The 15,809-nt window shown below is 36.9% G+C and overlaps 1 protein-coding gene across 5 annotated transcripts in view; it reads left to right on the top strand.

Annotated features, from left to right (window-relative positions):
• The window catches only part of exd3 (exonuclease 3'-5' domain containing 3), a 57,165-nt gene that overhangs the window by 1,533 nt on the left and 39,823 nt on the right, over positions 1 to 15,809 (top strand). For 3 of the 5 annotated variants that reach the window (XM_038283620.1, XM_038283618.1, XM_038283619.1), the window contains exons 2-17: positions 1,525 to 1,596; positions 5,581 to 5,645; positions 6,974 to 7,135; positions 7,840 to 8,025; positions 8,143 to 8,196; positions 8,338 to 8,477; positions 9,746 to 9,852; positions 9,934 to 10,007; positions 10,123 to 10,161; positions 10,271 to 10,437; positions 10,621 to 10,771; positions 10,848 to 11,046; positions 11,128 to 11,237; positions 12,435 to 12,618; positions 12,788 to 12,960; positions 15,200 to 15,418. In XM_038283620.1, the coding sequence (XP_038139548.1) occupies positions 1,551 to 1,596; positions 5,581 to 5,645; positions 6,974 to 7,135; positions 7,840 to 8,025; positions 8,143 to 8,196; positions 8,338 to 8,477; positions 9,746 to 9,852; positions 9,934 to 10,007; positions 10,123 to 10,161; positions 10,271 to 10,437; positions 10,621 to 10,771; positions 10,848 to 11,046; positions 11,128 to 11,237; positions 12,435 to 12,618; positions 12,788 to 12,960; positions 15,200 to 15,418 (2,076 nt within the window). In that variant the 5' untranslated portion in view covers positions 1,525 to 1,550. The remainder of the gene's footprint in view (positions 1 to 1,524; positions 1,597 to 5,580; positions 5,646 to 6,973; positions 7,136 to 7,839; positions 8,026 to 8,142; positions 8,197 to 8,337; positions 8,478 to 9,745; positions 9,853 to 9,933; positions 10,008 to 10,122; positions 10,162 to 10,270; positions 10,438 to 10,620; positions 10,772 to 10,847; positions 11,047 to 11,127; positions 11,238 to 12,434; positions 12,619 to 12,787; positions 12,961 to 15,199; positions 15,419 to 15,809) is intronic. The other 2 variants (XM_038283621.1, XM_038283622.1) reach the window with 1 other exon arrangement.

Genomic DNA, 15,809 nt, shown 5'->3' with positions numbered 1-15,809 from the left:
ACAGTGGTGGAAAATGACGCAATTAGGCAACTTTTTACCTATTTGAGGCGTCACCGGTGATGCTATTTCATTAATGAAACAGCAGAAGGTGATTAAAACAAGAGAGCTAGTCTCTAAAACAGACATGACTATGGCTTGATACTAACATGTTTGTTAACTGTCAGATTAAAGTCAGAATTCTGAGATTAAAGTCAGAATACCTTACAGCACCGCTGTTATTGCTGTTATGAATTTATAAAAATTCCAAGTAATGTAATTTCATTATTTGCTTTTCAACTATTTTAATTTGAAAATATCTGTACATATATATTTAACCAAATTAAAGCTCATGGTGAGTCGCTGGAATGTCATGATGACGGAGGAAAATAAAAAGATGATGTACCATCACAGTACATGTATTACAGTTGGATGTTTTACTGATAATCAGAGGTGTCAAGTAACAAGTACAAATACTTTGTTACTTTACTTAAGTAAAATTTTTAGGTATCTATACTTTATTACTTATTTTTCTTCCTACCTTTGACTTCTACTCATTACATTTTCACACAAGTATCTGTACTTTCTATTCCTTACATTTTTAAAACAAACGTTACTCGTTACTCTTGGCTTCGGTTTAATGTTTCTAAATATTTATTTCATGTCATGTGCTCCATCCAATGCAGATCATTGGCGCCATCCACATCAAGCGAAAACTAGTGTAATTGGATGAGTCATATAACGCAAACACGATAGCTAAAGGAAATAATCAGAAGCAAGCAGGTGTTCTTCAAACTGTAAATATGAATTGTCTATGCCATGCTACAATGTCAGATTCAGAAATAGATGTTGAAATGTCTGAAATGTCGGACACAGGCGAGAGAGTATCGGGAGACAGAGACGGAGACCAACAGGACACTCCCTCACCCTTGGCCCTCTCTCAAAGAATCTTTTGAAAATAGTTGAAAAATGTAGCTTTCAATTTATGTAGTGGCATCTGGCTGTTTCTTTTAAAGGTTACTTTATACTTTAAGTAGTTTTTGAAGCACATACTTTTTTCACTTTTACTTGAATAAAGAGGTCAATTTGATACTTCAACTTTTACCAGAGTGTTTAAACTGTAGTATCTATACTTCTACTTAAGCAACAAATGATTGTACTTTTGACACCACTGCTGATAAAATTCTCCCCAAGTACCAGTATTGTATTAAATAAACATGTTTTTATGTTAGATTAACAGTTATTATTTGTAGTTAATTTTAGTAAAGTCTATAAACTAATGTTTATTAGTCTTTAAGTCTGTTATTTAATGGCTGACAGATCTAGACTCTAATAGATGAGGCCAAGCAGACCGATCAGTTCTGGTTTCTTTCCAGATATTCACATCCTCAATAGTTATTATTGTGTGTTTTTAGGAAACAATGTATTATTAATATTACAGTTTAAAATTGCATTCATCATACTGGTGTTGAATAATATATTTTCGCTTAGTAATTTATTTATTCTGTGATTAAAACTTTGAAATTATATTGTTGATTTTCCTTTCAGATTCCTGTCTTTCTATTCTACAGCATATGGATCTAAACACGGAGATGGACCATATGTCTACAAACGATAAGGGTTAGTACCTCGGTTTCATTGCACATGCAAATTTTGTAATAACACATATGCTTAATAGTTTCATCCTAGCACCACCAGTTCAGGTTTCTAGTCCAAGTTTCATTTATCTACCACTATAATGCGATTGCAATGCACTTTTCCCCATGTTTTCTTTTATATTTTCAGTTTATTACATAAAATCTGCATTATATACATCATATAGCATTATTTAATTGAAATACCTCAAATTTGAAATATTTTTTTTTGTTTAAAGTCAGTTTGGCATTTTACATTTGTTTCTTATATCACCCCTTCTCATGAGATATGTGCATAAACGTAGTAGACCTTAAAAACCTACCAAAAGATGGCAGTTTTAGTAACGATAACCACCCTATTCATTCCAATATCACCCAATATCTTTAATTTTCTTTAATATTTGGAGCAAATAAGGTGAACACCCTCATTTTTTGTTAAATGCTCAGACTAACTACTATTAACATAAAACAATGATGACTCTTTGTTGCAGCAAAGCCAGAGCATGTTTTAAATACAGTTCTTGTATCTCCTAAGTGTTCCTAAAGAAAGATCTGGGTTTTATCGGCAGTTTGAAGCTCTACAGAAAACAGTTCTGTTTAGTTCAGCTTTAATTTTAGATGTGGGGATGAAAAAAACATATCTTTATAACTTTATAGAAGGAAAATATATCTGCTGCTTTCAAATCCAATTTGTTCCAATCAAATACAGGCTCTAACAATAAAATGACACCCCTTTTCCAAATGGATTTGTCAATCTAGATTTATAAGCGATTTAAATCCACTTCAGCTTGTAGTAGGTCAGCTTTAAGTAGCCAACTGACATGTAAACAGTTCTTTAATGGGCCTCCTAATTTCCAAATGCTGCCATTCTCTTCATTTACTTGATTATGTTCTAGCATGTTTGACAATGCACAAAAGAAGAGAAGTGCTTGTTGAAGAATGTTGTGGCATCCGTCCAGTGGGTTTGAGCCATTTGCAAGGCTTCCAAGTCACACTGAAGCCCTTCTAGTGGCTGTAGTAACACCAAATGCCTCAATTAGATACTTGATCTTGGTGTTTCTATCACTCAGACAGCTGGTTGACAACATTAAGCCAGAGCTGCCAGTTGATTTTTATCTCCCGTACATATTTCTGCAGATGTTTTGCAATAGTTGGAATGAAATAGTGTTCGGTTTGATTACAGGAAAGTAAAACTAACCATTTACTAACTCATTCACCTTTCCAGAGGTGAATGAGTTCATGCACTTGATGGTTGTCTGTGTAATTCTATGTGGTAATAGGGTTATTATGTTGTAATGAATGGGGGTGCCTCCAGCTCTGTCATTCGCACTTCAGCCACGATCGTAAAGAAGCTACATGCTCAACATTCCTCTTCTCATAAAAACAATGAGACTGAAGTGGGCTGTGCTGTTTGTGTTTGTTTGTGTCCTTGTGCACATTATAGTCTCTGCGCGCTTGTCAGAGGGATGAATGGGCAGGAGTGGGGTGTATAACAGCAGGGAAGCCCATAGAAGGGCATAGGGGGCCTTGGAGCCATTCAAATGGTTCAAATTAAAGGACATTTGATGGAACCATGACAGGGATGTCTCATAATACCAGTCTTTGTCAACTTAATGCATAACTACTATACTTTGTAGTATTTCATTGTGTGAAATGATGTGGTGTGACAAGTCATGCCACTTTAGGGATCAGGAGTTCTTTTAAACCAACATTAAGGAACTTTCATAAAATATTTTCATAACGTTTGTAAATCTGTGTCGACTTACAACTAGTTGATCAGTATCGCTTTTACCGGCACTATGAAACTTTGAGGAGGGTGGCAGTAACCCTGCCATACAAAACAACTACAAAGGTGCAGACTGCTTAACGGCATTCGTAACTTTTCCCTTCCGTTATAAAGAAGGAAGTCAATGCGACTAAATTTCTCTGAGTGACTGCGTATCCGTGCACATTTTGCAGGGTTAATATTTAGGCAATGCGGCACCTACCTATTGGGATCTATATGTGTGTTTACTGTGTCTTGTCGGATGTGCAGGAATGCAGTACAAAACCAAAGATGAACGTTTGTTATTTATTTTCAACATCGCCATATGAAATTGTTTTGCCACAATTAGATTAATTACTTCATTGCTATTCATCTTTCACACAGCCACTGGGAAAAGAAAGGTAGTTTAATCCAACTGCAGACATTGACTGAGAACAACTGAGAAATTGTTCTTTAGGCAAACATTACAGCTTTTGTTCATTAGGGGAGCCAAAATGGACCAATGCTGAACTTTTTTAGAACTGCTTTAAGTACATTCTTGTTAACCGAGAATCAAGTTTTCTATAAGCAAAGGTACCTAGAGGTAGCTGTATTGGTATTGAAGCAAATTAGCTATTTAACGACTTTTTAACAACTCTTGTTTTTGAGATGAAAATGATGAATTGTGTATTTTTCCAGTGGCTGGATAATCTTGTATTTATCTGAGATATGTGTTTGCTACAAACACAAAACTAATTCAGTAACATCAAAAGCAACTAATAATCTCAAATCATTTAAAAGTAACTTTCACACACATATAATTGTATATTATATGCTGCCCTAATATTGTCCAGCCTTAGTTTCTAGAAAAGTCTGGAGTTTGCTTAAATCTGCAGGAGTGTAGAAACTGTCTAAACATTGGTGCATTTATTCACTTTCCATCTTTTATGAATTCCCTTTTTTGTACTTCAAACATTCTGTCCATCATCTCATCTGTTCCCCTTTCTATGCATCTGTCATATCATATTCCATCCATCCATCCATCCATCCATCCATCCATCCATCCATCCATCCATCCATCCATCCATCCATCCATCCATCCATCCATCCATCCATCCATCCATCCATATTAAACCTTACACATATACAAGTTTGCATAATATTTTAGATCATGCAAAGTAATTCATGTTTGTTTGTAAGTAAAACATTTGGTAAATGAAACAAAAATTTCAAGAGTTTCATATGTTCAACAAGAGAATTGAGAAATGTTGCCTAAAATTAAGAACCACAACGTGTTTTGCTAAAATGGATTAGAGGGCTTTGGACCTGCTTTCCCAGGCCATGTTCAGGAAGGCTGTATTTTTTACAGCATGACTAGCACATAGCCTTTTTCCTGGGGAAATCCGAGACAAAATCAAGAAAGCCTGGTTGCAGGGAGGGAGAGAAGAACAGGAAAACTAGCCCTGGGAAGGAAGCGGGAGAAGGTGAGGGGGTGCAGGTAGGCTGGAGGCCACACAGCACGAGTGACTAAGAGCGAATCTGGAGCTCCTGGGAAGGATCAGCGAGATGTGTATGTTTACACTCACTTCTGATTCTGGTTGAAAACTCCTCCATTCAAAATAATTTGGCCTAAAATGTGCTCGTTTTTTTTGCAGACCATTCAAGCTGCAGATTTGACTGGAATGCAGAGCTAATGCTGGGTTCCTCTGCTGTCCAAGCAGCTTCAGCTGTTAATCTGCTGTTATAGCCACTCTGCTATGCTTGTTAAAGAAATTATATCTGACGTAATTTGTACTTTACTGTGCCTTGTTTATCGGAACCATTTTCATTTAGCATGACATTAGTGATGAAGCTTGTATAACATCTGGAGGAAACATTGTAATAATGGTGTTATTACCTCTAGATTCAAACAATTTTCAAATTTCAAAGAAGAAATGTGAAAAGGTTTAGCTTACAAATCCAACAGCATCAGTGGAGTTGGACATAATCTTCAATATTTTGTGTTAAAAATAAAGGAAAGAGGAAACAATCCATTGTTTACCCTTTATTTTTAGTGCTGTAAATAGGTGCAGCTTCTAAAAAATCCTGTACCTTAAATTTTATTTCTAAAAGTCAAACATTTTTGTTTAACTTAAAATGAAGCTTGAAATGCTTGATTTTAAGGGTATTTTACTTACTGAAGCCACTCAGACTCCACCACCTGTTTTTTTTTTTTTATTCCTTCAGGTCTTGACCCCTTAATGCTTTTGGACCAATTCTTTGAGCTGTGGAACAATGATGGTCTGAAGATGGTAAAAATGACCCTCACAATGTCACTTTCACACATACTTTAATGCATATGTTTGAACGACGGTGGAAAATAGGTCGTGTGTGTGTTTGTGTTTGCAAGAGTCCCAGGAATGAGCAAACAAGTGAGCGATCCTGGCATCTTTGGCTGAACTATGAATGTGTTTGTGTGTTAATGGGGAAAGCAGAAGGAAGGAATTTGTGTTGCTCTGAATGAACTTGAGAGGTGGATATTGAGTGGATGACATCTGTTTTGTAAATTAAGACACCGTTTAAGGTATTCTCACACAGATATCATTTTCTCTTGTTGGAATTTCCTAATGCCAAGCTTTGCATTCTTATACCACGAACCCTTGTATAACCTTAACCTCTGGGTCTCTTTGGCTCATAGAGCCAGCTTTCTTTGTGTTTCATGAAATAAGATTTGTCTGTCCTACAAAACAGTTTCTCAGTAGAAAAGGAAATCTGCAGAGAATCAGGGTTCCTGCCCGGTCCCAAGTTTCATTGAAGTGTTTTCCAGGCCTGCAACCTGGAAACAAGTTTGGAAAAAGAAAAGAAGAGGATGGAAAATGGGTTTTGTGTCCAGATTCATCCTGCATCCTTTGATTCATCCTTGTGTTTGTCCATCTATTGATATGTATTTGATGCCACTGTGCTGTCTTTTAAGATAAATGATTTAATTAGATTTTCATCAATAATATTGGTGAAGCAATAATCAATTAGTAATTTAAAACAACAATTTATTATTAGCATTTAATCTAGTTGTTTGAATTTCAGTTTCACTAGATTGACCATATCAATAAGCAGGAGGTGACTGAGACTAAACCTTATACACCTCCATTCACCATTATACCTCTGGGATTTACAGATGGTGTCAAAGGTTTTTCTTCCTCATTATTGTAATATCTGTTGGTCAGAACTAGATTGAAGAACTTTTCTGCTTTTTGCATAGAAGTTCTTGGTTTGTCTCCAGTGTATCAGTTGGGATCTTTAGTCATAGATATGATCTCAAAATATGGTATCTCTGTGGCAAACCTATGATCACATATGTTTCTACTAGTTTCTACATGGTCAACTCATAGACTTAAGAGATTATACAGTCTTTTGTCAATTTCTGCACCAAAATTATTGTAAGTATATCAAAAGCTGCATTTATGATGGCCATGTTGAGCTTAGTGGAGGTGAATGACCAGACTAGATACACGATATATATGCGTGTCCTTTTGTCTGCATCAATAAAAAGTTTGTCTAAAGGTTTTGAAGAGACCCACCTACAAGCTGTTTTTTTCCTATCTTGAAAGTCACCTTCCCCTCCTCCTTTTTCAACCCACAGCTACATTTGGCTGCCATCCAAGGATTTCCAAAGCTGTCTGAGCCTCTAGAGGCCTTGCTAACAATCCTGGAGAGATGTCCGGGGAAACAGAAGGGTCGAAACCACACCCTGGGTTCTCACATTCTCATGGAATTCCAGACGTGGATAAAGGAACATCCTCAGGTAGTTAAGCCAGGAGCCATGCATCAATTACATCAGCTGCAAGTATTGATTGTGAGCTGTTCAAGTGCTTTAGCTTCGTTAATGTCTACACATTCCTCCTGGAAAATGTGTTCTTTAGACTTTCATAACAAAGGCTTTCCTATCTGTGCTAAAATCATCTTGATAAAATACTTTATTTTGAATTAAAAAACAAAAAAATTATGTTCGGATTTTTCTTCTATGGTCAACAATAAACTAAATAAGCAGCATCTTAAATGGAAGAGAGAAATCTTAACAGGAAAGGCTGGTCGGTCACACATTTTGCTTTATTAAAAGGAAATTCCAATATCATAAAGTGGAAGAATTATTGTTTTTCATTTTTTTTTTTCATTACAAAATGTTAAACTATTATTGGCAGCAAGAAGGGGGTAATGATGACTATTTTTTACAAAATACTTTATTTCTCTAACCATGTTTATTAAATGGGTATTCCTAGTCTGCTTTTGATTACATGGTCCTGTTTACGATGAAATCCAAATGAAAGCACAATGAGTTATTAATGAGTAATTAAAGAAAGTACAACATTGTGGGGGTTAAATAGCAGTGTGGACTGCTCCAAATCATTTATGTTCGACGTTCCAATGTAGAAAATGGAAATCCCTTCAGACGTACCTCAGTGCATATTTATACCAAATCAGAATTGTTTTAATTTTTCACCCTACCAGGTGAGCCTGAACTCTATCTCTGAGGACAGAGCAGTGGAGCTTCAGATCCGGGCTCTCGGCCTGCTGACAGACATCCAGCCAGACTTTGTAGACGGCCTCATCAACATCTACCAACTCGAGTCCTTAGACCCCTCCATACTGTGTTTGCATATTGTCAAGCTCCAGACTCTAAGATGTTATAAAGAAGTGAGCAACTGATCTTACCCTTTTTTTTTTTTAACAATGAATTCATTCCTGTTGATATAATTTAAAGTATTAGCTTAGTTTTGGTACTTTTTAAAATACTCTGTGTTCTTCTCACAGGCTATAACGCTTAGCATAAAATTCGAATTACAGACTGAACTCAATCCAGAGGAGGTGAGACTTTTAATCAGTGTTGGTAATCTAGAATTGGCACAATGAATTAGAAAGATTGCCTCAAGCTAGTTGGAAGGGAAATTCTCAGAAGATCTTTGTTCTAATACTCTTTTTATTTCTATCATCAACATTATTTTACAGATGCTTGTCCCACTGATTTTACAAGACAAGTTGCAGTTGGCAGAGTCCTTTGTCAAAGGACACAGCCATTTAGAACAACGGCTTGTCATGTTACTAGACTCTTGGTGTCATCCGGACTTCAACTTGGAAGATATAAGAAAGTAGGCTGCCTGGGGTGAATCTGTGGGAAAAGCGTGTAAACTGTTCCTTTGATATTTATTGGCACCATTGGTTACCAGGTTTAGAAGGCCCTGAATAAGCTTAATCTCACAATGGAAATCTAACTTTTAAAGAAATATTTCTGGCAAGATCAAATTTGCAGCTAAATTAATGTTACTCTGCCTAACATTCTCTTTATATTATTATTAAATGTTGGAATTTTTAACACACCTGAACCTAATAATAAGACAAGGAGTAGGACTCTGGATAAGCTTAATGCATTTTTTACTATTATTATATTTGACAAGTTGATATGTTGAGATTAGAAGAGTTGTCTTTAGAACTTCCAGGTGGGATTACAGAACCCAAGTATGACTTTAGAAATATCTATAACTCTGATTTAAGGGAAATCTTCATATTATTATTAGAATCAGATTCTGTATCTACTCTTTTTTCTGATCAGACCAGCACAGTAAGATCATGTCGTGACTCTGCGCTGTGCACATCACAGCCTTCTGATGTAACGGCTGCTCCCCTCACTTTGAATTGTGACTGTTTGACACACTCATTATTACTCCTCACAATAAAGCAGACTCCTAACAGACTCCATGTGGGTGGATCAGTGTAGTCTACTTGAATTACCCATCTGTACTGGGGCCTCTTAGCTGGTTCTCTATTCTACCAAGTCTTTGTAGATCATTAAATAAACAGTTAATCTAAAAGGATTTTAAGATAGTACTTTTTTTTGTAGTAGTAGTAATCAATGGGTTTGATTACAGATTTGATTGCAGATTACCTTGGAAATCTGCTTAGAAGATATGAGAACATGGATACTTTAACTTATATTTGTAAGTTAAATAGAAATCTAGTGGAAACCAGTAGAAAAAGTGAATAAAAATGCTTAGAATGAATAATAATCCAGTCTACCAGACACAAAATTAGCATTTTTAGCGTTTTTATGCGGTCAGTTAATTGATCTAAATCTTGTTCATATGCCAACATTGTGAAACATCATAGTAGAAGATCATATATAAGGGGAAAAGATTAAGATATATTTTTTTCCAATGTTGAAATAATGAACCTAAATATGATGTTTCAATATACAGAGTCTTTAGCAGATCATTCGCTGCAATGAACAAAATGATTTCTACTTTTTAGATCTTTACCAGCGGTGCTGATAAATATTACAAGAACAGTATGTGTAAGCATCTTCATCCTCTTAATTTCTCCATAAGTTTAAATACCTGTGGGTGCGTTTTTGCTTCCGCAGGCATTTTCCTCAACTCTCTCTGTCCAAACACTACGCAGCACAGGTTCAACCTAAATTGCTCACCCGACATGTCTATCGACTGATGGAAAAATTCAAAATTGATCAAAGTGAGTGACTAACGTTTTATTTTTAATGTATTTGTTTGACTTTTCCGCATAACCAGAACTCAACCTCCTCTTTTGAAACAGGTCTCTGTCCAAATGCTCTTCACAAAAGGAGACTGGACACTCTGCGTTACCTTATGTTTAAGAGATTTGGGGAGGTAAGTAAGGCAAAAGGCTCTTGCAGCCTACAGATGTCTAAACATGGTAAATTTAATTTTAACAGTGTGCTATGCTGTTCATTTATTGGTAGATGATTGTGCTTTTTTTTTGTAGAAAACAATGACAGAGGAAAATTGGACTGATCATGTGCAAGTAGGATTTGTGAATACAGTCTTTAACCTGATAGTTTAATATATAATGTTTTTATTGTACTATTATTATGTAAGATATCCAGTGTTTCATTTGTGTCATATATGCCCAGTATGTTGTGGCAGATGACCTCCAGCTGCAAGTCCATTTGGTAGAAATGTTGGTGAAGTACAGCTGTCTTCAGAAAGCTGCTCAGTGGTCACTGAGGTACAAAATTCCCAGAAATAGACTTCCACTGGGGGTATGGGAAACGCAGCAGTCCCTGCCACCTGATCAACAGTGAGTTGAGTAAAGATATGCATACAAACAATGGAACTAAAGTAATGATCTTGTTTCATGCTCTCTATAATCTATGTTTTTGTTTTTTTCTCCTCCTGGCTGTAGTCCAAATTTCTCTTGTTTTACTTGTACTTTTGTCTCCTATGAAAACCTAGAAATGGCATATTTCCTCTCTGTGCTCAGACAGATATGTTCTGATCCCATCACTCCAGAGGAGTGGGTGCCACCTCAGTCTCACTGCCAGAAGTTCTACCAGGTTCCGCTCACCAAAGACAAGGTCTACTTTATAGATACGCTGGAAACTCTTCACAGATGCCAAAGCATTGTCCTGAAGGTAAAGAGATCTACAAGTTTTGCTCAGTTTACTTGCGTTTTTGTATTGATGCTCCCTTTTCTGTATCCCGTACCAGGAAGGTGGTATAGTAGGACTCGACATGGAGTGGCAGCCTACATTTGGCTGTGCCTCTTCTCAGAAAGTGTCTCTCATCCAACTTGCTATGCTGGACCAAGTTTTCCTGTTGGACCTCTCAGCAAAAGCGTTCTGTCAGCAGCCTGATCTACTCGGTTTCATCAGGGCATTGTATTCTGAACCAAATATTCTGAAACTGGGTAAGAAACAATCTAAAGAAATAGAAGTAGTATCATCCAGATATTTACTTTAATTATAAAGAAAGTCCCTTTTTTGTGCAGGTTATAGCATGAGTGGGGATCTCAAGTGTCTCTCTGCCACCTGGCCTGAGCTATCAGAGGAGCCGCTGAAGATGGAGGGCTTTCTCGATCTTCTTAGGGTACACCAAAAGGTGCCTTTATCCCATCAATCATGACACAACAGCAAATTAACTCTAAAAGGTCCATAAGTTTGAAAAGATTTTAAATGGATTTCAGAGCAGGTCTTTTTCTTTTTTCATCTTTAACACTCTCATAGACCAACACAGATTGTTTCTACTAATTCTAAGGCTTTTTATAAACCTTTCAAAGGAAACTGTAATATCTTTTATGTTTCATTGTTTTTATCTTCTCCTCTCTCCTTGAATTTATATTAGTTTTCTTTAGCAGCAGAGGCGTTGTCACGCTGGGTTTAACTTAGTAAAGCAGCAGCACTACAATTACATAATTTATATTTTCTTTAGCATCCTGTTTAATCAGCATACAGCCTTAACCCTGGCATCATTTTTGTGATTTATTTCGGAGATTATCCACTTAAACACTTGAGATTTCCATGCAGCTGCATTCATTTCCAGATCCAGCTTGTTTTATTAAACACAGAGGCTCAAAGCGTAAGAAACTGACCAACTCTGCGGTACACTCAGCCTTTCTTTTATATTTATATCAGAATCCAAAAAGGAACCAGTTGAAGTGGTTTGGACATCTGATCCCTCATCCAGACCAGAAGTTGTTAGAGAGATTATAGCTACCATGTGGTCAGGGGATGACTTGAGAATGAGCTTGAGCTTTCTCTAGAGGGATGAGGTGTAGCTGGAGGTGTCTGGATTTTCCTCTTGGACCTGTTAGATTTATGTTTGTAAAAAAAAAAGACTAAGGATGGAAGGAAGGATAGGGAGGGAATAAAGGAACATAGTCAAAGAGGAAAATAGCCAGCAGTCTACAAGAACAAGTTTGATATATCTGACCAAAGTAACAATACATTGACTAATAGTGATTCTACACTTTAATGCCCTTTAAAAACTTACATTTAAAGGGATTCACAGCTTTGGAAACTTGCTTTTTAAACAAAATAATCATTAGCTGACTTTGATTAATTTTAGCATAGCAACAATATTTACACTGAAGTATGTTGGACTTAGTGTTGTGGTTTCAGTTTGATATGGTGCGTTCACTGACATTCAGAAGCACTTAGAATGAAAACCAGTTCTTTACCATCACCAGCCAATTTTTTGTTGCTCTTCTAGGAGAAATATCTAAAGGCATCAAAACAAGAGAGCTCCATCTGTGTCTAATATTACAATACAAATGTGTTTTCTGCTTTACTTGTACAGATTCAGTGTGGAAAGGTGAATCAGTTACCAAGTGGCCCTAGGGAGGTCCTGGTTGGTGAGGACAGTGCAGAAAAAGGCCTCAGTCTGCTGGTGCAGCAGGTCCTAGGAAAGCCTCTGGACAAGACACAGCAGATGTCCAACTGGGAGAAGCGTCCACTACGCATCAGCCAAATTAGATATGCAGGTAAGGCATTATGCATGCATAGACAGACAATAACAGGGGGCCAGATGGTCGCTGCTCTCCTCTCCATAGAACATCAGAGATTATTTTGTTATCCTGTGACAAAATGCAAACTGATGAATCCACCCCCCTTGTTCCGCTCTCTTTCTCCTTTTCCGAAACCTTTCTGTAGTGGCAGATGCCTACTGTTTGCTAGACGTGTTCTCCACTCTCTACAGCGACCCAGCAAGCTTTGGGCTGCCAGCTGACCTCCGCAGTATCACTTCAGGCCAATCAGAGACAAGAAAAGACAAGAAGCAGAAGGAAAAAAAGGGCAAGAAGACGGAACAGGCTCTTGGCAAAGAGGTAAGGCCTCAGCTGGTAATAACAACACTCCTAAGAATGTAAAAAAAATTTATAGTTTATTAATCTACAATCACAAAAGTAGATGTTAATTTTTTATACCTTTAAGAATAAATGTTATATTTTACATTAACGGTTTGCTAAATCACGCCCATACCTCCTAAATTTTAAATCATTACATTTTAGATTAATTTTAATATTTCAAGGTTTTCAGTATTGTCTAGCCAACACGTACATTTTTAAACTTGTTCTAGATGCATTTAGGTTCTCCTAAAGCTCCCAGGCCAGCAGGGGGCTCTAAGCAACAGCAAAGAATGTTTATAAACTGAGCTGAGACTGAAGGGTACAGTTATTATTCCTGCTATACCATCTCTACTCCTCCCACAGACCTAAACCCCATGACTGCTTTTTTTTTTAAATCTCTTTGAAAATAAAACTACTCTTTGTTCAGCCTGTCAGTACTTTTTTGTATTTTAGTTTGAAATCAAATGACTTCTGAAATCGTAAAGGGCAACGACTAAAAATAGTGATCTAAACCTGTTTGAGAGATTTCCTCACTGTGAGGAATTACAGGAGTAATGTTATCTGTAGTTGATACTGTCTTGGCATTTTCTTTATTTTTTTTTTAATAAAAGGTTTGACCTCCGATCTGAAATGGCAATAAGTCCATACGATTGCAATACCCAAAGACCAAGGATCTATATTGGTTGGATCAACAAAGCAATTTCATAGAAAATTAGCCACAGTGCTACTTTAAGGCGTATTGACTTTGGGGGAGATACATTTTTGAATGTGTAAATCAAAACAATTTGTTCCTTTTATTAATTTTTATGTCACATATACTTTAATTCATTTTTTTTGGTGTTGCTTTTTTAATTCTGAGCCCTGTAACCAGATATTGTTTAAATTTACATTATAGACAGTGGGATTACATAGTTCAAGTCCTAATATATTTGGTATTTGCAATAGGAAAAGACTGCTTAGATCCAATGTTGGACAATATATCCTATTTCAAATGACATGCAAACACTTTAAATTTTATTTACCGTCACGTGGACAAACTTTTAATGCCTTTTATTTCCATACTAGATGTATGTTTTTCATTACTGCTACTTTGATTCTCAAAAGGGATTTGGGCATGAGATTTAAGGGGAATGCCAGTTTTTTTACATTGGGCCCTTAATTTGATGTTATTACATCATGTTCTACTCACCCATATGAGTTTTGTGTCATTTGGAGCTGTTCTGAAGATATTCTGTTTGGTTATATCCAGGTAATGTCTTTCCTTTGGGTAACGACTTGAAGGCACAAACTAAACTGTTCATAATTTATCATTTATTGTACGCCAGCATTCATAACATGTAGGCGAATCACTTTCCTCCAGACATCCGTGGTTATATTTTTTATATTTAATATCTTTTAAAAACAAAGCGGAGCGTGTATGACGTCATCTGAACGATTCAGATTAGCTATTCGAACGAATAGAAGGGGTAGAGTGTAGCCGCCTGTGGCCCGGGCTGCCTGTCACAACTCCAGTCTGGCGCGCGGATGACATCATACAGGAAGACGTTATTTGGATATAACCTAACGGAATATCTTCAGAACGGCTCCAAATGACACAAAACTCATATGGCTGAGTAGAACATGATGTAATAACGTAAAATCAAGGGCCCAATGTAAAAAAAAAACGGTGTTCCCCTTTAAGTAAAAATTGGTCACTATCATAATTGCAACATTAAGCAATACTATCACAATTTCATGATGTCTTGGTGTTGTGCTGCTCTTAATTAACTGATGCTGTAAACAAGTGTTGTTTTGTTTTTTGTTTTTTTTACACTTTTTTCTGTTTTAACTTGTGGGAATGCCTGTAGATCATTTACCATTTAGAGAAGTGCAGGTATGCTATTTTCAGACTGTAATGATAAGCCACAAACAGTCCTTTTTGAAGACCAACTGTGCTAATTTGACAATTCTTAAATCAGTGATAACCTGTGACCTTTTGTGTGACTTGTGAGAATGAATAAAGACAACCTCCAGCTGAAGGCCCTGGGTTTGAGCATCCAGCCTGCAGGGAGGGACAAAGAGTGTTTGACAAAGGCCCTTCACGAGTTCCTATCAGCTCCAGGGGTGCAGTTGTATAACTCACCCTGTGCTTTGACCTCTCTGAACTGAGGTGCAAGTGAAAAGAAAATCCCCCTACAGGGATCGGTTAAATATCACATTATTCTCTGTGTCCATTTAGGAATGTCAGGGGGCTCAGAGGGTCACTCCCTCTCATTCTGACAAAGTGAAAGGCCTCCTGTGTGGCAAGCTGCCCCCAGAAGATTCCCCACCTCTACCCCCACAGCAGTTGCGGGTGGTGTGTGACAACATGCTGCAGGGACTCGGAAGATATCTGCGGTGTTTGGGAGTTGACGTGGTCATGCTGGAGAACAGCGACGATCACAGAGTGGCGGCACAGGTTGGTTAGAAATAGAGCATTTCCATTTTTTCCCCTTTTTTTTTAAAGAGAAAAAAAGAATAAGCCACCTCAGTCAAAACAAAAACTCAAAGGGGTTAAGTCAGACTTTGATCATTTTGCACCAATAAAGCAAAGCATCCTAAAGGCATCAAAGGTATTTTCTATAAATACATTGTCTGCTTAAAGGCGTTTTATGTAGAAAGACATAATTTTATTAATCTTGGTTAAATGATTTAATGCCATCTACTAGAGATTAAGCGATACAGATTTTTAACACCCTTCTTATTATTTTGACATCAGTCTAAACAATCCTTGATACGCATTCCTGATTTTTGAAGACAATCTTGATTCCTTTCTCCATTTACATTATAAAAGTAACACCAATATAACA

The sequence above is a fragment of the Cyprinodon tularosa genome, unplaced genomic scaffold (assembly GCF_016077235.1).
Source record: "Cyprinodon tularosa strain WSP-4 unplaced genomic scaffold, ASM1607723v1 ctg196, whole genome shotgun sequence".
Taxonomy (NCBI): Eukaryota; Metazoa; Chordata; class Actinopteri; order Cyprinodontiformes; family Cyprinodontidae; genus Cyprinodon; species Cyprinodon tularosa.
Note: the sequence above shows the minus strand (reverse complement) of the source record. Positions and strands in the feature narration are given on the sequence as shown.